General features: G+C 39.4%; 1 protein-coding gene and 1 pseudogene across 2 annotated transcripts in view; both read right to left on the reverse strand.

Annotated features, from left to right (window-relative positions):
* Positions 1-23762, reverse strand: part of LOC131275991 (uncharacterized) — a 50100-nt gene extending 26338 nt beyond the window's left edge. For both annotated transcript variants that reach the window (XR_009183459.2, XM_058287895.1), the window contains exon 1: positions 23311-23762. Coding sequence is in view for 1 of the 2 variants with exons in the window: in XM_058287895.1 (XP_058143878.1) it covers positions 23311-23470 (160 nt within the window). In the remaining variant the exon portion in view is untranslated. The remainder of the gene's footprint in view (positions 1-23310) is intronic.
* Positions 15327-15426, reverse strand: LOC111763856 (U6 spliceosomal RNA; annotated as a pseudogene).
* Positions 23763-25273: the final 1511 nt, after the last annotated feature.

The raw sequence follows: 25273 nt of genomic DNA on the forward strand, positions 1-25273 counted from the left end.
TGTTGAGGCAAGATGGTGGGTGATGTCTGCAAGGGTTCAGACTTCCTTTTTCCTTTAAAAAAATTCTTTTTTAATTAAATTTCTTTTTTTAAAAAAGATACATAAATCACAAAAAATATTACATTAAAAAATAGGAGGTTCCCACATACCCCACCCCCCACCCCCATACTCCCTCCACATCAATGACCTCTTTCATCATTGTGGCACATTCATTGCATTTGGTGAACACATTTGCAGCACTGTTGCACCACATGGATTATAGTTAACATTGTAGTTTACACTCTCCCCAGTACATTCAGTGGGTTATGGCAGGATATATAATATCCAGCATCTGTCTCTGAAATATCATTTAGGACAACTCCAAGTCCCGATGGCCCCACATCTCATCTTTACTTCCCTCTCCCGGCCCTCAGCAACTACCTTGGCCACTTTCACCAGATCGTTGCTATAGTTTCTTCCATTACTATTCACAATAGTTCTGTAGTAGAATACCAGTAAGTTCACTCTAATCCATATTTTATTCCTCCATCCTGAGGACCCTTGGTTGGTGATGTCTGCTCCACCTCTATATCAAGAGGGGGCTTAGATCCCACATGGTTGATGGGTGCAATTCTCCTGTTTGGAGTTGTAGGCACTCTCCGTTCCCTGGTGTGGTGGTTGACCATCTTCTCCTCCCTGTTAGCTGACCTGTGCGAATCCAGGACCTCCCACATAAAAGGAGGGTACCGAATGGCCTGAGCCACATCAGCTCCCCCTTTTTTCTCTTAAGGCTCTGTAGTCCCAGCTTCTTCTAGTCTCAGCTATAGTCTGGCATGAGACTTGCGACTCTCCCTGGGGCTTGTTTCTTTCTGGGCTCAGCTGCTCTGGTCTCTTCACAAGGTCAGCTGTAGACTATCAGGCTAATCGCTCTTCCCATGGCTTCTGCCATGTCTAATAAGCTGTCTCACTTCCTCTGCGTTCTTCTCTGTGTCTACTTTTGTGTGAGAATCTGTTTTATCATCAGAAGGGGTTGAGACAAAAGGCTGGGTCACACTCTAATGATATGGTTGAAGCAAAGTCCTAATCTTAATGTAATTTCAGCAGACATCTCAACTGAATTTAATACAATCAAAGAATATCATGCCCAGAGAAACAGTCCAGTTTACAAACATAATAAATATCTGTTTGGAACTCATAAATAATATCAAACTGCCACTGAAGGATATACCAAGTGGAGCAATATTTACTTGAGTAATGTGAGTAGAATCTACACAGGCACAGTTGGCATTATATCCTGCTCCCAGGGAGAGACAACATGTATGGTATTGCAAACCTGGAGCTTAGCTATATCAACTGCAGCTCAAAGAGAAACTTGTGCATTGATTAATATTAAGTACTGCACCTATATGCCTGATGAATATGATAATACCTCTTCTATTCTAGATCATATGCAGAAGGATATTGAACATGTTAAAAGTCTTGGTAAACAATTCTTTTTCTAAGTAATGAACGTGCCTGTAAGATAAAAGAATGGCTTTCTTAAGTGTTGTCTTTATTTTGCTTGCCATATGCTTATCTTTTTGTTGCTATATTGTCTTTGTGAATTTATATCTAGAGCAGTGCCTCTCCTCATACTTCTCCTAGCTCTCCTAGGCATAACCACTGCTGTGGGAACTGGAGGTGGCAGTTTCCTAGACTGCATTTGAAACTTACAAGATCAAGCCCATCAGCTTTGGGAGGATGTAGCAGCTGAAGGCACCTGGCCTTCCTCATTCCCATGGTCCAGTATGTCATAACTGGTCCCCTTTTTGGGGCTGCTTACCACCATTTTTTAAAACCCTTTAGAAGAGCCATGTATCTTCAAATTTCTACCTAAGTTTATTTCTTCCAGAGTCAATGCCTTCCCCAACAAGACATTAGTCATGTGAGGATTTCATCCAGTTTCAACCATGGTGCCAGATCCACCTTCCCTCAACCTCAATAGCATAGCCAGAGAGTGTCATACCTCATTAGGCAGGGTCTATTGCCACTAACCAGCAGGAAGCAGCTACAGAAGAATGACCATCATCCTTCAGCTCCCCCTTAAGAATAAGGTGTAAACTCTCTGAGAACAAAGTGGAGGCAGGTTAGTATAGGAAACAGGGATGGCAGCTGGTCAGAATAAAGCCCACCAAAGCCCCTGGTCATGAGGTCTTGTTTGAAAGTCCCAGGCTACTTTGTTACCTACTAATGAAAATGTTGTTTGCATACTGTTAGACCAGCAAATCTGCTCCTTGTAGTTCCTCATAAACACCTTTCTTTTCATCCATAGCACCCTAGCCAATACCTTTCTACAGTGGACTTCGGCAGTAATCCATGCTCACAACTGAACCCAAAGTTGGGTTCGTACAGACTTACCATCCTTGGGTGCTACTGGCCTTTCTTGGACTGTCACTCCTGCAAATTGGACAGCATGGAACACCTTACTGGTGTAACAGAATATAACCCATCAACAAGTTTGGAAAAAGGCCTTCTCATTTAAGAATGAGATTCAGCTGCTGTTTTTCAATGAGACTCATAATTATATATTTTTTCCCTGTAAGGGAACAGGTGAATAAACCCAAGTCTTTATTAGGATATGCTGTATATAATGGTTTAGGATGGTTAACAGCTGAGTCTCTCACCCTAGATTGCATTGCCCCTGCCTGTGTGGAACAAGAGGGAATCCATGATGTGGGTGATTATCCCTGAGTTGTATAATTTTAGTTGTGTAATTTTACCATCAAGGTTAGATATAGAGTAAAGCACACCCTTGGTGGTCCTACCCATTGGCTGTTTTATTTTGTTTTGTTTTTCATTTTTTAATATCTTTTTTAAAGATACATAGATCACACAAAATGTTACATTAAAAACATAAGAGGTTCCCATACACCCCACTCCTCATACCCCGCATTCCTCCCACATCGACAACTTCTTTCATTAGTGTGGTATATTCATTGCATTTGATGAGTACATTTTGTAGCATTGCTACACAGCATGGATTATAGTTTATGTTGCAGTTTACACTCTCTCCCAGTCCTTTCAGTGGGTTATGGCAGGATATAGAATGTCCTGCATCTGTCCCTGCAATATCATTCAGGACAAGTCTAAATCCCAAAAATGTCCCAATATCACACCTCTTTCCTCTTCTCCCTGCCTTTAGCAACTCCCATGGCCGCTGTCTCCACATCAATGATGTAATTTCTTCAATTGCTAAAGTCACAATAATTCTATAGTAGAATACTAGTAAGTTCACTCTAATCCATATTTTATTCCTCCATCCTGGGGACCCTGGGATGGCAATGTCCACTCCACCTCTAAATCAAGAAGGGTCATAGATCCCACATGGCTGATGGATGGAATTCTTCTTGCAGCTGTAGACTCTCAGTTCCCTAGTGTGGTGGTTGACCATCCTCACCTCCCTGTTAGCTGACCTGGGTAAGTCCAACAAACCAGAGAGTAGGTGTTGCAACTCTGCTGAGGCTTAGGGCCCAGCTGGCACATAGGCAGTCCAGAGATTCAAGTTTCCTGAGCATACACCAACCTCAGCACCAACCACAGTTTCAGTAAAAATGACAGAAGAAACATGCATAAAGAGGTCACATCTGAGTCCCACTCCATCACACTCAGGAACACACATTCCAAAGTAGGGCCCACTGACAAGGCACTGAACTCCCAAGCCATCTGTTATGACCATAGGACCTGGGAGTCTCTGTAGCCCTCAGGAGCTACTTTGACTGTCTCTGAGATCCCAATGAGATGTGTGCATAAGTGTGACCTTTCTGATGACCTCCTGACTTATTTTGAAGTCTCTTAGCCATATAAACTCATTTTTCTTTGCCAGTTCCCCCTTTTATTCAAGGTCTTTTTCTAGTGACATCACCAGCTGGTGATTGGTAGTAATCCCTCAGTGCCAGGGAGGCTCATCCCCAGGAGTCATGTTCCATGCTGAGGGGAAGGTAATGTATTTAAATGGTGAGTTTGGCTTAGAGAGTGGCCACATTTGAGCAACATGGAGGCTCTCAGGAGGTAACTCTTAGGCACCCTGCAGCTCTAGGCCTGGTTGAAATTTCAAGCACACAGGGTCATAAGCATAGTCATCAGTATCAAGGGCCTATCATTGGCCCATCCTTCTTCACTGGTTTGCCCTGGTACTTGGGGGATTGTTGCTGCTCCACTGGGGAGTATGACAGAGTTTCCCAGAATGGGAACTCAGCACTTCCTCAGTTGTCATATGAAACTCTACCCCTGTCAATACCCAATGAACAGCCAAACATTTCTCTATACCCTATATGCATGCCCTGCCACCCATGCACCCTCCATCAATGATACCCCACATCAGTTCTCCTCCTCTGCCATAGTTGAACCCCTCTGTGGTCCAAAACTTCTTAAAAAATGAAGTCTAATATATTGTCATTGGCTATTTTGTCCCAGGTGGAACTGCATTCATCACTTGAAAACACATAACAGCTTTAGCTGTTGTCTTTATACTGTTGCTGTGGAATGTGGATGCAATGCTTGTCCTATAGTCAACATAGGCTGCTATGTGGGGGTAGATTGTGGGGACCCAGGACCCACTAAGTCCTCAGCATATCGCCACCTTCATGACCTAGACATAAGTTAAAAGTTAACAACCCTCCCCAGAGGGGAGAGAATGCTTAGATGGTATTGTAAACTATAATCTTTGCAAAGCAATAACATCCTTGGTAAATTTTCTTCCTATGAGCATAGTGAAAACATCACCAGACCCCATGTGTGCTGTCATAGGGCCCTAGCAGGTACTCTGTTCTCATACTCTATGGAATGTCTTTGTTCTGAAACTCCTCATATATCACCCCTCATTTTCTCATCTCTTTGCAGAGTGCTATCTTCATTCTCTGAACCACCACCATCAGAGATTCTCTCCTGTCCATAAGTTTCAATAAAGATAAAAGCCAGGTGTGTTTTTTGGACTCATGGTTGGACCAACTCATGCCCTTCAGGTGTTGAGTTGTAACACAAACATCAAAAGATTTGAAGGGAGAAACAGACAATTCTTTATTAATAATAAGACACTTCAATACACCACTTTCAATAATGGATACATGATCAATCTGGACAGATGATCAATAAGGAAACAGAAGGCTTAAGCAATACTATAAACCAAACTAGGTCTAACAGACACATATTGGACACTCCACTCAACTACAGTAGAATACAATTTCTTCTGTAGTGCAAATGACTCATTCTCCAGGATAGACCATGTCTTAGGTCACAAAACAAGTTTCAAAAATTCAAAAGCATTGAAACCATACAATGTGTCTTCTTTGATCAAAATGGAATAGAAATCAATGATATAAGGGGAAGTGGAAAATTCACAAATACGTGGAAATTAAACAATGTTCTCTGAAACAACTAACAGGTCAAAGAAGAAATCACAAAGGAAATTCAGAAATATCTGTGGCAAATGAAAATGAAAACACAACTTACCAAAGATCTTACATACAGAAAATTCTAAAAAATCCACAACAAAGCTATTGGAGCTAATAAACAAATTCAGAAAGGTGGCAGGGTACAAGATCAATATGGAAAAATTAGTAGTGTTTCTATACACTAGCAATGAACACTGAGGAGGAAATACAAAATATTCCATTTACATTAGCAACTAAAAGAATCAAATATTTAGGAATAAATTTAAACAAGGATACACACAGAAAACCACAAAACATTGCTGAAAGAAATGAAAGAAAACCTAAATAAATGGAAGCATATCCCATGTTCATGGATTGAAGATGAACTATTGCTATGATATCCGTTTTACCAAAGCATTTTACAGATTCTATACAGTCTCACACTAAATTCCAAGAGCCTTCTTTATAGAAATGGAAAAGCCAATCATCAAATTTATATGGAGGGTAAGGGTCTCTGTATTAGTCAGGGTTCTCTAGGGAAACAGAATCAACAAGGGATATGTGTCGATAGTAAGAGATTTATCAGAGCCTCTCACGCAGCTGTGTGGATGCACAAGTCCAGGTTCCACAGGCAGGCTGCAACCAGGAGCTCCAATGAAGATTTTTGACAAGTTCTGGGAGATGTTGTCTGTCCAAAGACGAGCTGGGACATTTTCTCTTAATACTGGAATCACTTCCCCTTTTAAGGGATTCAACTAATTGGGTTAAGCGTCACTCACTGCTGATGGCAATCTCCCTGACTGAATTGATTTACCACTGCAGTAACGTCAATGGTGACTAAAGTCCATAAATGCCCTTGGATTACAGTTAGCCCAGTGCTTACTTGACCAAACAACTGGGCACAATTACCTGGCTGAGTTGACACAATAGTCTAACCATCATAGGCCCCAAATAGCCAAGACCATCCTGAAAAAGAGTGAAATTGGAGGACTCATCTTCCCAATCTTGAAACTTTATTACGAGAATACAATAATCAAAGCAGCATGGTACTAACACAAGCTCAGACTTATAGACCAATGGAATAGATTTGAGAGTTCAGAAATAAACCCTTACATTTCTGGTCAAATGGTTTTTGACAAGAGTGCCAAGTCCACTCAGTTGGGAAAGAATAGCCTCTTTAACAAAAGGTGCTGGAAAACTGTATGTTCTTAAGCAAAAGAATGAAGATCGTCCCCTTTCTCACACCATTAGAAACAGCAATTCAAAATGGACTAAAGATCTAAATACAAGAACCAAAACTATAAGACTCCTAGAAGAAAACATAGGGAGGCATCTTCAGGACCTTGTGTTAGGCAATGGTTTCTTAGACTTTACACCTAAAGCATGAGCAACAAAAGAAAAAACAGATAAATGGTACTTCATTATAATTTAAAAAACAACAATAACATTTGTGCATGAAAGGACTTTATCTTGAAAATAAAAAGACTGACTACAGAATGGGAGAAAATATTTGGAAACCATAAAACCAATAATGGTTTAATACATAAAATATATAAAGAAATCCTATAACTTTACAACCAAAAGCAAACAACTCAATTATAAAATTGGCAAAAGACTTGAATAGCTATTTCTCTTTTGGACATTTCTGCAAAGAAGATAGGCAAATGGCTAAAAAGCACATGGCTCAACATTATTAGACTTTAGGGAAATGCAAGTCAAAACCACAGTGAGACATAATTTCACTCCCACTGAAATGGCTACTATTGAGAAAATGGGAAATTAAAAGTATTGGAGAGGATATGGAGAAGTAGGAACATTCATTTTTTGTTGGTGGGGATGGAGAATGGTGCGGCTTCTGTGGAAGACAGTTGGGTAGTTCCTCTGAATGTTAAGTATAGAATACCATATGATCCATCAATCCCACTTCTAGGTCTATACCCAAAAGATTTGAAAGCAGGCACTTGAATAGATATTTGCACAACAATATTCATAGAGCATTATTCACAATTGCCAAAAGATGGAAGCAATCCAAATGTCCATCAACTGATGAATGGATAAATAAAATGTGGGTATACACACAGTGGAATATTATATATCCATAAAAAAAATGAAATTCTGATACATGGAACAACATGGATAAACCCTGAAGCCATCTTATAGAGTGAAATAAGCCAGGCCAAAGGGACAGATACTGTATGATCTCACTAATCCGAAAATAACTAGAATAAGCAAATTCATAGAGACAGTAATTAGAATATAGTGTTTTAAGGGACCAGGATGGGGTTAGGGAATGAGGAGTTAATGCTTAAATTGTATAGAGTTTCTGTTTGGGGTGATGGAAAAGTTTTGATAATGGATGGGAGCAGAACACTGTGAAAATAATTAACACCACTAAATTATATATTTGAATGTGGTTAAAAAAGGATATTTCAGGTTGTATATATGTTACTAGAATAAAAATTTAAAAAACAACCCTAGGACTGTGCAACACAAATAATGAACCCTAATGTAAACCATGAACAATAATTAATAGTGCAATTAAAATAGTATTCTTTCATCAATTTTAATAAATATACCACGCTAATGCAAGGTGGTAATGGGAATGGTATATGGGAATCTGTCTTTTCTGCATGATTTTTCTATAAACCTACAACCTTCAATCTTAAATAAATATTTCAGAAAAAAGAAAAAGAGGAAACATTTCTTGAGACTTTTATGAGGCCACCAAAACCTTAGTACCAAAACCTGACAAAGACATTCATAAAGAAAGCAAAATTATAGGCCCATCTCAATCAAGAAGATAAATGCAAAAGTCCTAAAGAAAATACTAGCAAACCAAATCCAGCATTATGTAAAAAGGATAATACATCACAACCAAATTGGATTTACTATAGCAAAGTTGATTTGTCATTCAAAAATTGATCATTATACTTTACCACATTATTAGAATAAAGGAGAAAAATTATACAGTTCTCTCAACAAATGTAGAAATAGCATTTAGTAAAATTTAACATGCATTCATTAAAAAATAAAGTTTAGTACAGTGGGAATAGAAGGGGACTTTCTTAATTTGATAAATATATATCTATTTAAAATTCTATATGAGAAGTGGATGTGGTTCAAAGTGATTGAACTCCTGCCTACCACATATGGGTCCAGGTTTGGTTCCCTGTTCCTCCTAAAGAAGACAAGCAAGACAGTGACTTGACATGATGGGCTGGCACAGCAAGCTGACACAACAAAATGATGTGGCAAGAGACACATGGAGGAAAACATAATGAGGGACCCAATAAAGCAGAGAGCAGAGGTGGCTCAAGTGATTAGGTACCTCCCTCCCACATGGGAGGTCCCAGGTTTAGTTACCAGTGCCTTAAAAAAAAAAAGACCAGTACACAATGAACAGACAGAAAATGCAGAACAATGAGAGGGTAGGGAGAAATAAGTAAATAAAATAAATCTTTTTAAAAATCCATAGCTGACATGTAAAGGTGAAATTTCTAAATTTTCCTTCTTGGAACAAAAATGAGACAAAGATATTCCCTCTTATCACTGCTATTCAAAATTTTATTTAAGGTCAAATCCAATTCAAGAAGGCAAGAAAAAGGAAGTGGATTTGGCTCAACTGATAGACCATCCGCCTACCACATGGGAGGTCCAAGGTTCAAACCCAGGGCCTCCTGACCTGTGTGGTGAGCTGACCCATGTGCAGTGCTGATGTACACAAGGAGTGCTGTGCCATGCGGGGGTGTCCCCTGCGTAGGGGAGTCCCATGTGCAAGGAATGCGCCCCTCAAGGAGAGCTGCCCTGCGTGAAAAAAGTGCAGCCTGCCGAGGAGTGGTGCTGCACACACAGAGAGCTGATGCAGCAAGATGACGCAACAAAAAGAGACACAGATTACTGGGGCCACTGACAAGAATACAAGCAGACACAGAAGAACACACAGCGAATGGACACAGAGAGCAGACAATGGGATGGGGGGGAAGGAGAGAGATATAAAAATAAATAAATAAATCTTTAAAAAAAAGAAGGCAAGAAAAGAAATAAAGGATATAGGGTATGAAAGGGAGAAATTAAACTGCCATTATTTGTATATTATATAGTTTGATATTTAGCAAATCCCAAACAACATAAACTATTAGACTTAGTAACTGAATTTAGCAAGATTGTTGAAAACAAGGTCAGTTTAAAAATCAATTATATAAATTACAAGTGTAAATTGTATTTAAAAAATAACACTTAAAAACCTAATAACTAGAATTATATCAAACAAAAACATGTTTAAGACTACTGTGCTGCAAACTACAAAACATTATTTTACAAAAATAAAAGGCCTAACAAATGGAGAGATATTCTTGGATTAGGCTGAGTAATATGTCAGATCTACTCAAACAATCTACAGATTCAATGCAATCCCAATAAAATTTCTAACAGGTATTTTGTAAAGACTAATAAGCTGATTCTAAAAGTAAGATGATGATACAAAAGGATTTAGAAGGAACAAGTACTTTTGGGGGAAAAAGGTCAAAATTTGAGGAATTTCTCAACTGCTTATCAAGACTTCAGAAATTAATGTAGTGTGGTGTTGTCACAGAATAGACAAATAAATAATCAGAACAGAGGAGAAAGTCCAAAAAGAGATCTGCACATATAGGGACACTTGATTTATAACAAAAAATACCACTGCAGAGCAGTGGGGACAGGGAAGCATTTCAATAAATTGTAATGGATGGAAAACAGTGAAACTTGGTTACTACCCCACACCGCACCTAAAACATCAATTCCATATGCATCAAAGCCCTAATATGAAACCATAGCTTCAAGAACTACACTACCCATTTTTGTAGCCACTAGCCACATGCGGCTATTTAAGTTCACCCATAAATTAATTAAAATTAAATGAAATTGAAAATTCAGTTTCTCAGTCTTGCTAGCCACACTTTAAGTTCTAGTAGTGACACATAGCTAATAGCAATTATATAGCACAACCAGATGTGGAACTTTCCCAAAGGAGCAGCTATTTTAGAAAATAGTTTGACTTTATCTACTAAGGCTGAACACGTGCCTGTCCTATGACTTAATAATTTCCCTGATTTATACCCAAAGAAATGAGTGCAGGTGTTCACCAAAAGACACGGTCTCCATAGTAAACCCAAATGTCTATCAGTCATAAAATGGATACATACATTGTGGCATCTTCATACAGTGGATATAAAATAATACATCCTGTGTGATTCCATTTATATGAAGGTTCAAAAACAGGCTAAACTAATATATTGTTGTCTTAGTTTGCTAATGGCTACCAATGCAATAACCCAGAAATTGGTTGGCTTTTTTTTTAAAGATTGATTTATTAATTAATTTACGCCCCTCCTCCCCACTGCAGCTTGTTTTTTGTTTTTTTGCTGTCTATTCTCTGTGTCCATTTGCTGCATGTTTTTTTCTGTGTCTGCTTGTCTCTCTTTGTTGTTTCATCTTGTGGCATCTGCTCTCCGTGCAGTGCATGGGCCTGCTGACCTTCACAAGGAGGCCCTGGAACGTGAACCCAGGGCCTTCCATATGATAGACGGGAGCCCAACTGATTGAGCCACAGCCGCTTCCCTTGTTTGGCTTTTTAAGGGGACTTCATTAGGTAAAAGCTTACAGTTCTGAGGCTGTGAAAATGTCCAAATCAAGGCATCTCAGCAAATATTGGCTGCTGGCAGATCCTGGATTCCTGCCACGTGGCACGTCACAATGGTGGTAGGTCTCTGCTTTCCCCTCTAGGCTCACTTTCTCTCTAAGCTCACTGTGGGTGATCAGGTACACTGCTTGTCTCACTGCTGGTCTGCTGGTCTCTCTCCATTTCCTCCAGGCCTCATCTCTTCAGCTTTGAGCTGCTCCATGGGCCTAGGCTCTCCGGGCCTCTTCCCATGTCCCCGTGTGCCACTGATTCCAGCCTCTGGCCTCCAACACCTCTCTTTCTGTTTCTGAGGTTTTTTCCTGTGAGTCTGCTTTTAGTCCTCCATATATAAAGGACTCTTGTAAGAGAATTAGACGCCACCCTGGGTCCTGCAATCTAATCAAAGGTCCTTACCTGAAGCAATCTAATCAAAAGTGATCTAATCAAAAGGTCCCTTAACTGAATCTAACCAAAAGATCCCATATACAATAAGTCCACATGCACAGGTATGTATTAAGGTAAATTAATTCATGGGGTCCACAAAAGACATAAACCAGGACAATGGTGTTAGAAGTCAGGATAGTGGTTAGCTTTGGGTGGGAAGGAGGGAGTAGTCATTGGCGACATCTGATGTGATTTTTAGGCTCCGTAGTTTGTCCTGGATAGTGGCACATGAGTGTTTTCATCACACTACATGCTTCAAGTGTGCATACTTTTCTGTATGCATGTTATCTTTTAATTTAAAGTTTAAAAGTTTTAGCTTTGCCTCTTTATATCTTCATAATTTTGGACAATTGAAATGATGTCTCCAAGCTTCCATCTAAAAATTTAAAGAGTGAGTATAATAGTTTTTACCTTATAAGATGTGAGGAGTAAATAAAATCTGCTTTGTAAATCAGTACTTTATTCAGTGATTAGTCCATATTAGATAACTGATAAGTGTTCAGTATTATTAGGCGATAAGGTCACTTAGAAAATAGAGAACTGGGATTGAAATCAATCTAAACAATGTCTGTTTCCTATCACATATCCCATATCCCATTACTTACTAACAGCTGAATTTTAAGGAATTCTGGATTTAAATGGATTTTGCTGTGAATTACCATCGATTATTGCTTTCATTTTCAAATTTATATTTTTGCAAGAGATCAAGCACTCTCCTCAGTTCAAAATTCCTATGAGTATACCTTAGAATCTCAAGTATTTTAGTTTACTAAATAGCATATCCTGTACTAAAAAACGTAAGTAATCCCCAAATATTCTAATCTTTGAGTTAGAAAATTGTTCAGAATTGCTGGCTCCAGCACACGAAGGGGAGAAGGACAGGCTTCCTTTTTTTCTAATGCACAAAAACAGAACTACCAATTTTATTTCATATTTAGAAATAAACATGACAAACATAAGATACAAATTTTGTTTTTCCATAATAAGCCAGAATAACCTAGTCACTAACTGCATATCAAATTACTTTGCGTGTGTGAAATAGAACAGCATTGTTCAGCATGGCTCCCTTGAATCCGGTAATCACCAGGTCCTCAGTAGCATAAAGGATGAAAAAGGAAAAAACACGGTAACTCCTATAGGGAATGTTTGGAAAAGTACCCAAAAATGAAGCCACTAAAACAACAACAACACAAAACCATATGTCATATTAATAAGCACAACCGACTTCAGTCCAGTAAATTTTATCATGTGAATGCATTTTGGGATATGAATCAGTGGTTCTTGAATCTTAATTAAATCGGTTGGCAAAAGTTCATTACATCTGGCTCCTGAGTGACAGTGAAGACAGAGCCCCGCTGGTGGCAGCAGGGCGGGTCCCTTTTTCACAGTCTCATTTTGTACGGCATCACACTGAGCTGGAGGTGGTGAGCGCGTCACATCCTACTAAACACATCATGGGAAAATACTTAATGCTATTGCCAGGAATCTACACGTCACTTTATATTTGCAAGGAGGGTTAAGGTAATTGTTAATTAGCTGTTCCTTAGCACTGTCTGGGATAGGTTAATTGGTGATCTGCTGGAACAGGCAATACATTGGAGAAAGCCAGAATTTTGGAGGGTCAGATCTGGATTTAAACTCTTCCTCTGCCAAATTACCTGCATGAACTGGAGTAAGTAATCTGCCCTCTCTGAGCCTCAGTATCCTTCTCTGTGGGATAGGATAACAGTACTATAAAAAGCACAAAGCCATTGGACTGTATTTATGGAAACCATTTTCTGTTCTACCTTATGTATCACCCTGAGCATAAAGCCAGAAGACATGGCCCGCTCCTTTAGCAGAAAAAGGGTGGATATGAGGAGAAAGCCCCAAACTACAAACTGATTTATAATTGTTCAAGAAGTTGCTCTTTGGTCTCGGCCGCAGAAACGAGATGTCCAAGGGAACGTCATCGTTTGGAAAGCCTCGCAGTAAGACACACACCTTGTGCCGCCGCTGTGGCTCTAAGACCTACCTCCTTCAGTAGTCGACCTGTGGCAGATGTGGCTACCCTGCCAAGCGCAAGAGAAGGTATAACTTGAGTGCCAAGGCTAGAAGACGAAACACCACCGGTACAGGTCGAATGAGGCATCTAAAAATTGTATACCACAGATTCAGGCATGGATTCCGTGAAGGAACTACACCTAAACCCAAGAGAGCAGCTGTTGCAGCATCCAGTTCATCTTAAGGATTTCACTGATTAATTGTGCAATAAATGTTCTGGTTTAAAAAAAAAAAAAGAAGTAATGACGTTGACATATGGGGACAAAATCAAAGCTCTTTCAGCCAGCGTGTAGAATCTATGCAGTTAGTTTATTAGAATTACTCAATTACTTTATTTCTTTACTTTATGTATTCATTTACTTTATTTCTTTTCATTTTATTTTTAGCACTGTAGTAATAGCAAACAAATATATAAAAAATGTTCTTTCTTCTTAGTAATCAAAGGAATGCAAGTTAAAGGAAACTTGAGGCAATTTTATATACCAAATTATCAAAACATATAAAAATAGATAATGCCCAAATTTGGTGAAGATATGATAAAACTATTGTGCAACCCTAATAGAAAGCAATATGAAAAAAAAATAATTAATTAATTAATTAGAAAAAGAAAGCAATACGGCAATAGAATTAAAAGTTATAACAGGATCATTATATATTTGTTTTCAGTCATTTTACTTCAGGTAAAAAAAAAAATGGTGTTCACTGCCATGTTCTCTAATAAAGCATGAGCTATAGTAACTAAAAATCCAACCAAAAGGGAATATCTAAAAAAAAAAAAAGGATGGCTCATCAACTTGTAACCTTAAAATAATGATCATTTAAAAGAGTATATTTAATCATCAAAATATTTTACAATATAAAATTTTAAAGGCAGACTACAAAGGTATATGTATGATATTATTGGAACAACATGGCAATGCTCATATATGGCCAAAGAACAGAAGAAATAGGTAAAAGTGAAAATAGTTTTTGTATTTAAAAGGTAAGATTATCACTATTTTCTCAAAATTTTGCTTTAATGTTATATTGTTTTCAAAAGAAAAGTCTTGGGATTCATTTTTGTTGCTGTTGTATGTTTTACTGTTTTGTAATATTAAACGTCACTTATCCCAATATAATTAGTTGGCACAGTTATCATTTATACAGACATATTGCCTAAAATCTGTTAGTAAGTTCAAAAGCAAATCTTTTGGGTAAGTTGTTCATATTAAAAAATATATTTTTATTAGAGAAGTTGTGAATTTATGAAATAATCATGCCCATGTGTAGAATTCCCATACAACACCCCTCCACCAACACATTACATTGTTGCGGAACACTTATTACAGATTATGAGATAATATCATCAGACTATTACCACTAACCCTGGTCCATAGTGTACATTTTGTATATTTTTTCTATACCCTCCTATTATAAACACAATACATCTTTGGCACTGATGCAAGAATATTACAGTATTGCTGTTAACTATAGTTCATAGGTTACATTAATTGTATTTTTCCCATGCTTCTCCACATTCTTACCACCTTGCAATAGTGATGTACATTTGTCCTAGTTCACAGAAGGATATTCTTGTATTTGTACTATTAACCACATTCTCATCCACCTCTGGGTTCACTGTGTTATTCAGTTCCTAGATTATTATCTAGTTATCTTTCAACTGAAATTTACATCCTTAGCTACCCTTTTCAGCCACAATCCTATTTATAAACCAGCTGTGTTAGTTCTGCTCACTGTAATGTGTTACCATCAACTCTATACATTTCCTTACTTAAAAGTATGGAACATTTTGTGAATTTGTGAGAAAATTCACGAATTTTTCCTTGCACAGGGGCCATGCTAATTTTCTCTATATTGTTCCAATTTTAGGATATGTGCTACTGAAGTAAGCACAGTTGTTCATATTTTAAATTTATATTTATTTATACTCTATTTGACCCTAAGAAGAACCTAATGACTGCTGAATTTACTAATATGGATAGTTAACTCTCTCAGTACTAACACTGTGTACTCTTTACTTTAAGTACACCTACAGCTGTGAAGTTTCTATTTAACCTGGAACTGCTATTTTTACACAAAGGATGTGAGGCCTTTAACATGGATATACTGTAACATAGCCAAAAATAGAACTAAAATTAGATTCTCTTGCTAGACAAGCCAATTGTTTAAAAAAATAAAAAAGAAAAGGCGTATACCTCCTTCCAAAGGCTTTATTAGCCAGAGGAAGGAGCTTTTAAACTCTACTTGACTTATCCTAAAGGACAAAACCTCTGAACTCCCGAGTAGTACATAACAAAGTACTGAGGTTGATACTGTTTTTCTTCTCATATCTTAGTTTGATTTACTTCTGTTTTACTCTTAACATCTTTAATGAACTATATATATGCACATGACATATATATGGGAAGTACGTTATTCCCTTGGCTGGGAAAAAAGACCAAGGGCTTAAATTACACAATGCAAAGGCTATATTTTCATTGCCATTATCCACTTTATTATCCTGCTAACTCTTGCTGGTCAGCCAGAGGACTAGGATATAGTCTCAGCTGTGGTCCTTAAATTAGAGTGTATTTTGCCTTGGCTGCTCATATTCTCAGTCTGCACTCTCTCCTGAAGGACTTTCATATACCCCTTAGTTTCCACTCCCATCTATACATTGATGGCCCACATACATGTCTCTCCCTACTCAGCTTCATATCCCACAGCCACTTTCCACCTGGACATCTTCTGGAACACGGTCCCAGGCACCTTAGACTTCACTCATCTGACACTGGACCTATCAAGACTCAAGCCTGCTCTGTATCTTGGTAACTTCCATCATCTATGCACACCTTCCCCTTCCCCTTTCCAGTATAGCCTTTCTCAGAGATGCAAATAATGACAACCAAGTCCAGCCAGCTTGGCATCCTAAATTTTTCTCAGCTCGGAGCTGTCCTCTCCCTCCACACCACCCATCTCTTAGATCAGCCTTTCCTCCTTTCCTGATGACACTGCCCCTAGAACATGGGGAGCTGGGCAAATACTTTTTTGCACAGGTCTCTGTGTATGTAAATAATCTGATTAAAGATATATTACAAAATTCATGAACCCATATAAATTTTATGATTTGTCAACAAAGATTTAGAATTATTGCTAGAAAAGAAGTACTTATGTGTTTATTGTCCAATCAGGGTACATCAAGATTCTTTATAGGGTCCAGGCACCATCTCTTCCTGTTTAGGTCCAGGAGCTGTCCTATTTTTTCATGTTCTTTATTGTCAAATGTACCATTCTTGCCTCATTTCATATCTCCCATCATAAGAAAAAGGTAGCAACCCTGTTACTATGCATAAAAAACAGACTCTCTAGAACCTATTAGGACTAGAACACACACAGTGTTCCTATACCTCTCTGTTCCCCAACCTTTATATGATTCTTGTCACAAATTACATATTTGCACATTGTAAGTCCAAAACCATTTGTTTATTTTTAGTTTTGTACATTTACACTTTAGAACCTATAAGAAGTAAAAATGGAGTTACAGCCAAAAATACAATAGTACTGACTTTTATATTTACCACGTTGTTGCCCTGACCAGAGATCTTTGTTTCTCCATTCAGTTTCAGTCTATTGCCCATTGTCTTTTCCTTTCATCCCAAATAACTTCCTTCAGTATTTCTGTAGGATGGTTGTAGCAATTCGATATAATTGATGAATTCCAAAAAGAAATATTGGATTATGCTTGTAATCTGTTCTGTACCTGGGCATGATTGAGTTATGGTTAGGGCATTGAGTCCCCACCTGCCAAGAGGCAGATAAAAGGCATGGTGAGAACAGAGTTGGGGATTTCTGATGTTGGAGTTTTGAGGTTGGAATTTAACGCTGAAGAGTTAAACTGGAGCCCCAGGAAGTCAGCACGCAGAGGAAAGAGAAGCCAGCTCCAGGAAGGCAGGAACGTTGAACCCAGAGAAAAGCAAGCCCCAGGAACATAGGAACCCAGGCAGCCGGAACCCTTGCAGATGTTGGCAGCCATCTTGCTCCAAATAGACTTCGGTGAGGGAAGTAACTTATGCTTTATGGCCTGGTATCTGTAAGCTCCTACCCCAAATAAATATCCTTTATAAAAACCAACCCATTTCTGGTATTTTGCATCAGCACCCCTTTGGCTGACTAATACAGAATTTGGTACTGAGAATGGGGTAGTGCTTTTGCAATTACCAAAATGATGGAATGGTTTTATAAATGGAGAAAGGGTATTTTTTGGAGGAAATGTGAAATGCTTAATGGAAAAGGCCTAGATAACTTTGAAAAGACTGTGAATAGTAATGTGGGTGCTAAAGAGACTTTTTATGTTGCCTTAGAAGTAAATGATGAAACTATTATGGGAAACTGGAGGAAAGGCGATTGTGTTTTAAAGTTGCAGAGAACTTATCAAAATTGACTCCTGGTGTTTTATGTAAGGCAGAATTTGAAAATAGCAAGCCTGGGTATTTAGCTGAAGAACTTTCCAAAGTAAACTTGGAGAATGCAGCTTGGCTTCTCCTTGAAGCTTATAGCAAAATGCTAAATGAACAAGATAAGCTGAGAACTGAATTGTTGGGTACAAAGAAAACAGAAACTGATTCTGAAAATTCCAAGCCTCTGGAAATCAGGCTCCCTGATGAAAGCACACCATTGGAAGACTTAACTAAACTTGGAACTTGTAAATTAGGATAGAAGATGCAGTTAACGTAGGAAGGACTTATGGAAAGTCTTAACTATCTGATGGCTTAGACCCCTGCTTCCTGCATGCTAAGCCAAAAAGGTTTTTGAGAGAGCTGTATGAACAAAACCACTGTCAGCCTGGAATAAAAAGGACATAGAAAGGGGAGATTTAAGGAGAAACAGCTTTAAGAGGAAAACCATGGAAGCTGAGGACTGGAATTCGGACATCACCTTGGGCCAAGACAGGAACCTCACCCATGTGTGCAGAGTGGGTGAGTTTGCCCCAGCATTTGAAGAGGGTGGATGTTCCCATCCGATGTTCTGGGAGAGTTTTGCTGCCCCAGGGTACAGAGAGGGTGGGGCACATTCCCCAAGGATTAGGGTGGTAAGGTCAGCACCCCACAGGTCTGAGTGGGGTGGACTTGTCCTCCAAAGGTTAGGGAAGGCCAGGTGGTCAACTCATTGCTCTGAGAGGGTTGAGCCTGTTTGCCAAAGATTAGGGGGAATGTTGTCTTCACATCACTGTACTAGTGGGGTTAAGACTCTAACCCAAAGATTGGATAAGGTGTGGCAATCACCCCAAAACTCTTGCAGAGTGAGGTCTGGAGATTGGTCGATACCTGGATGCTTGATGAGGGTGGAACCAAGAAAATGGTCATTGGTCAAGCATGTGGAAAGGGTGGGTTCCCATAAGACCCCAAGAAGAAGAAACCATCATCTTAAGAATGACTCTCAGACTGAAATCAAATGGAGGATGCCCTGCAGGTTTACTGAACTGTAGAGGACCCATGACTCATGTTTCCCTCCCAATTTCTCCTTATTGTAATGAAAATGTTTATCCTATGTCTGTCCATTTGTATTGAAAGCAAATGAATTGTTTTGTAAGTTTCAGAGGTCTATAGCAGACATGGCTTTGCCCCAAGACAAACTGTATTTTTAAAAATTGATTATGATGTAATTTAGTACTTGTAATTGTAACTGATTTAAGGCTTTTTTGAATATTGTAATGGCTTTTTGGAATTCAGAGGGTAGAGCGCAGCGGTTTGATATAATTGATGAATTCCAAGAAGACATATTGGATTATGCTTGTAATCTGATCTGTACCTGGACATGATTGAGTTATGATTAGGGCATTGAGTCCCCACCCTTTGATGGGCGGGAACTCACAGATAAAAGGCATGGTGAAGAACAGAGTTGGGGGTTTCTGATGTTGGAGATTTGGTGCTGAAGACTTAAACTTTAGCCCCGGGAAGTCAGCACGCAGAGGAAAGAGAAGCCAGCCCCATGAAGGAAGGAACCTTAAACCCAGAGAAAAGCAAGCCCCAAATTGTAGAAACCCAGAAAGCCTGAACCCTCACAGCCATCGTCAGCCATCTTGCTCCAAATAGACTTTGGTGAGGGAATTAACTTATGCTTTATGGCCTGGTATCTGTAAGCTCCTACCCCAAATAAATACTCTTTATAAAAACCAACCCATTTCTGGTATTTTGCATCAGCACCCCTTTGGCTGACTAATACAGAGGTCTAGTAGTGACAGACTCCTTTAGTTTTTATTTATCTAGAGATGTATTAATCTCTCCCTCATGATTGAAAGATAATTTTACCAGATATAGACTTCTTTTTTTTTTTTAAAGATTTATTTATTTATTTAATCCCCCCCCCCTTCACCCGGTTGTCTGTTCTCTGTTCTCTGTGTCTATTTGCTGCGTCTTGTTTCTTTGTCTGCTTCTGTTGTCGTCAGCGGCACGGGAAGTGTGGGCAGCGCCATTCCTGGGCAGGCTGCACTCTCTTTCGCGCTGGGCGGCTCTCCTTACAGGGTGCACTCCTTGTGCGTGGGGCTCCCCTACGCGGGGGACACCCCTGCGTGGCACAGCACTCCTTGTGCACATCAGCACTGCGCGTGGGCCAGCTCCACATGGGTCAAGGAGGCCCAGGGTTTGAACCGCGGGCCTCCCATGTGGTAGACAGACGCCCTAACCACTGGGCCAAGTCCGTTTCCCCAGATATAGACTTCTTGGCTGGCAATTTTTTGCTTTCATATCTTTAAATATATCACTGCACTGACTTCTTACCTATATGGTTTCTAATGAAACATCCCTACTTAATTTTATTAAGGCTCCCTTGTACATGATGTGTTTTATCTGCTGTTTTCAGAATTCTCCCTTTATGTTTGAAATTCAACAGTTTAATTGTAATATTTCTCTATGTGGGTCTATTTGAGTTAATCCTGTCTGAAGTTTGTTGAGCTGCTTGGATGCGTATACTTAAATCTTTCATTAAATTTGGGAAGTTTTCTGACATTATTTCTTCAAATATTCTTTCTACCCCTTTCTCTCTTTCTCCTTCTTGGATGCCCATGACATGTATATTGTTATACTTGATGGTGTTCCACAGGTCTCTCAGACTGTTCACGTCTCTTCGTTCTTTTTGTTCCTCAAATTAGAATATTTAAATTGTCTTATCTTCAAGTTAATTGATTCTCTCTTTTCCCAACGCCAGTCTCTTATTGAATCTCTCTAGAGAATTTTTTTTCATTTGTGGTTACTATGGTCTTCAACTTTTTTTCCTTTCCATGATTTCTATTTTTAAAAATTTTTTATTTAATTGTCTTTCTTTTTTTAGAGATACATAGATCACAAAAAAAATGCTACATTAAAAAATATAAGAGGTTCCCATATACCCCATCCCCCAGCCCCCAGTCCTCCCACATCAACTACCTCATTCATCATTGTGGTACATTCATTGCATTTGATGAATTCATTTTGGAGCACTGCTACACAGCATGGATTATAGTTTACACTGTAGTTTACACTCTCCCTCAGTTCATTCAGTGGGTTATGGCAGGTTATATAATGTCCTGCATCTTTCCCTGCAGTATCATTCAGGACAACTCTAAGTCCCCAAAATACCCCCATATCACACCTCTTCTTCCCTCTCCCTGCCCTCAGCAACAACTGTGGCCACTGTCTCCACATCAATGATACAATTTCTTCCATTGCTAGAGTCACAATAGTTTTATAGTAGAATACTAGTGAGTCCAGTCTAATCTATATTTTATTCTCCATCCTGTGGACCCTGGAATGGTGATGTCCACTCCAACTCTAAATCGAGATGGGGCTTAGATCCCACATGGTTGATGGATGTGATTCTCCTGCTTGCAGTTGTAGGCACTCTCAGTTCCCTAGTGTGGTGGTTGACCTTCTTCACCTTCCCGTTAGCTGACCTGGGTAAGTCCAACAAACCAGAGAGTAGGTGCTGCAACTCTGCTAAGGCTCAGGGCCCAGCTGGTCATGGGCAGTCCAGAGATTCAAGTCTTCTGAGTATACACCAACCCCAGTGCCAACCACAGGTTCAGCAAAAGTGATAGAAGAGGCATGTGTAGAAAGGTCACATCTCAATCTAACTCCATCACACTCAGGGGCACAAATTCCAAAGTAGGGCCCACTGGCAAGGCACTGAACTCCAGAGCCATCTGCCAATACTGTAGAAACTGTGTGTCTCCATAGCCCTCAGAAGCACCAGTACCTAAGGTTGTATCTACTTTGGCTGTCTCTAGGATCCTGCTGAGATGTAAGTATGACCCCTCTGATGACCTCCCAACACATTTTGAAGTCTTTTAGCCATATAAACTAATTTCTTTTTACAATTTCCCCCTTTTATTCAAGGTCTTTTTCTAGTTGCATCACCTGCTGGTGATTGGTAGTAATCCCTTGGTGCCAGGGAGGCTCATCCCTGGGAGTCATGTCCCATGCTGAGGGAAAGGTAATGCAATTACTTGCTGAGTTTGGCTTAGAGAGAGGCCACATTTGAGCAACATGTAGGGTCTCAGGAGGTAACTCTTAGGCACCCTGCAGCTCTAGGCCTAGTTGGAATCTCAAGCACATAGGCTCATAAGCATAGTCATCAACACAAGAACACAAACCAAATATATGCAAACCAATGTTCATAGTAGCATTATTCACTGTTGCTAAAAGTTGGAATCAACTCAAATGCTCATCAACAAATGAATGGGTAAACAAAATGTGGTATATACATACAATGGAATGCTACTTAGCTGTAAGAAGGAATATAGTACTAACACAGGGGATAACATGGGTGAATCTTGATTTCTATTTATTGGTAATCTCTTTATGTTCACCAATTATTTTATTGACTTTCTTTAATTTTTGTCTGTGTTTTCCTTTAGCTTTTCAGGAGATATTTAGGATCTATTTAGGACCATTTTATTTAAAAAGTCTTAATATGGCATATCCAAGGTCTAATATTCCTCACTGATAGTTTATAATGCTTTATCCTGCTCCTTTGCATGGGCCATAATTTCCAGAGTCTTTGCATGTTTTACTTTCTTTTTTTTTTTTTTACACATGGACATTTAGATAGCTGTGACACTTTGAAACTGGGTGGGTCCCAGACAATCCTATTCTTAAAGCATATAAACCTATTGTAGGGGGGAACTTTTGATTAAATTACTTCAGTTAAAAGCCTTTAATTAGATTGTGGGGCCCAGGGCAGGTCCTTTATAAATGGAGGAATAGAAAGTCACAGACATAGAAAAATTGGCAGAGACAGAGTGAAGCCTCCAGAAGTTGAAATCAACACACCCAGGAGAGAGAAAAGAAAGATGGATCAGCCCAAGGTTGAAGCAATGAGGCCCAGAGGAGATGGGGAGACATGTGTGGACACTGCCCTCTGCTTGATGGCCCACAGCTGAGTGTGGAAAGAAAGCGAGCCTGGGGGAGAAGGCAGAGGACAGGACAGCCACCACTGTGCCCTGTCACTTAACAGGAGTCCAGGATTGCCAGCAGCCAAACTTTGGGGACAGAGCTTCACCTGACTCTTTAATTGGGTATTTTTCACAGCCTTGGAACTGTAAGCTTTTAACCTAATAAATTCCCATTATAGAAGCCAATGCATTTCTGGTATATGCATTAGCAGCCTTAAGCAAACGAAAACAATAGTTTAATGTGCTATCTCTGAATTTAGATAATGAAACATCTGTTCCTTAAGGTTGTATCCAGTAAGTGTTATAACAGAGATTTCCTTAAGAAAATAAAAAAAGGAAGGGAGGGAGGGAGGGAAAGAGGGAGGACATACCTTTCAGACTCGGCAGTTTTGCTTGTGCAATTCCTCTGCTGCAGAGTTTCGCCATCAGAACAATGAGTTCAGGGAACAGTCCAAGGGAAAACTGTTGAGTTCTCCACAGTCTTTTCCAAGTATACAGTACATCTTGTCCTGGGCATACAGAGTCCCCCATTTACACAGGTTTGAATGTCTCCTTTCCCTGTATTTCCCACAGTCAGCAATCCTTTGCCTCAAGCAGCTGCGATTTGACTCTTGTACAGCATTTTGTAGAACTCTGTGAACTACTTTTATGTGCAGGGCAACTTCTGGAAAAGCAAGCCTGTGGCAAGTGTCCTGGTTCAGTCCTAAAGCCTGTCACCAGACAGACTGGCACAGACATACGTGTAGACTTTATGTACATAAGGGTCACTCTGTTCCCTCCAGAACCAGGACAAGGCACCCTCACGGAAAATGCTGCGGGTTCTGCTCCTAGCCAGTGGGGGAAGGGTCAGCAAATGCGCCATAAGATTTTCCCATTGTTTTTAAGTTGCCTTTTTCTTTATTCAGCATTCACCCCATAAATGCAACCCTTTAACTGTTTTCTGGAGCTCTGAAAAAGATGTGTCTGCCAGTTCTTGCGTGTCGATTAAAGCTTCTGTGGGGGGATGGAGCCCCGGAACATCTCATCCCACCTCTTGTTCCCACTTCCTTCGTTCTCAGGTTTTTAAAGTGCCCCCCTGATCCTTCCTTCCGGCTTTGGAGATCTGACCATGTGCTTCAGGGATAAATGACAGGCACAAACAATCTCAGCACACTCTTCAGTCTTTATTGTATGACTGAATAAAAAAACAAGTTCAGAAGCAGGGTGGTCACCACCATTCCAAAATCCTCAAGTAGAGGAAAGAACAAACATTAGGGGGAATGCAACTATGGACTAAAGTAGACTTTATTATTAAAGTAATGGAAGAACTTGTAATATTCATAGAAAGACGGTGGTCACCAGAGGTTCTGAGGGGAGGGAGAGGGAAGACTAGGTATAACACTGGGCATTTTTGAGACATCGAAATTGTTCTGCATGATATTACAATGATGGATACCTGCCATCTTATATTTTGTCAAAACCTATAAAATTGTGCAGTGCTAGGTATAAAACATAATGTAAACTATAGACCATGGTTAGTAACAATGCTTCAATATGTGTTCATCAATTGTAACAAATTGTACCACAATAATGCAAATGTTGTTAATGGGGGGAAATGTGGGAAGGGGGGGTGAGTTATATGGAATCCCCTATATTTTCAAGATGTAACATGTATGTAATCTAAAGCACCTTTAAAAATAAAGAAAAAAAAATCACGTTCCCAGGCATTCCTTGTTTAAAACCATCTCTTAGAAGGACTCCGGCTATTTGGAATACAAGAGTTTTATCAGAATATGCTAAGATATCTCTTTTCTTCATTCTCACCTGGTTTGGGAGATTCTTTCAGTCTGTGGATTTATCTTTCTTCAGACCAGATACATTTTTTCCTATTATTTGTGTCCTTTTCTATATCTCTTTCTTTTTTACTTTCTAGAATTCCTCTTTTTCACTAAGTCTCCTGAATCTCTCCTCCAAGAGTTTTATCTTTTCTATTATTATTTCCAACTTTTTGTGTTTTCTCAGTACATAGGGAAGCATTTCATTCACCTGTTTCACCCCAGGCCATGATTCCATTCTTTTTCAATTTGCCTATGGAATTTTTTTTTTAAGATTTATTTTTAATTTATTTTATTTTTATTTATTTCTCTCCCCTTCCCCCCCCACCCCGCCCCAGTTGTCTGTTCTCTGTGTTCATTTGCTGCATGTTCTTCTTTTTGTCTGCTTCTGTTGTTGTCAGAGGCACGGGAATCTGTGTTTCTTTTTGTTGCGTCATCTTGCTGCGTCAGCTCTCCATGTGTGTGATGCCATTCTTGGGCAGGCTGCACTTTTTTTCATGCTGGGTGGCTCTCCTTACAG

Source organism: Dasypus novemcinctus, chromosome 25 (assembly GCF_030445035.2).
Source record: "Dasypus novemcinctus isolate mDasNov1 chromosome 25, mDasNov1.1.hap2, whole genome shotgun sequence".
In the NCBI taxonomy this organism is placed as follows: Eukaryota; Metazoa; Chordata; class Mammalia; order Cingulata; family Dasypodidae; genus Dasypus; species Dasypus novemcinctus.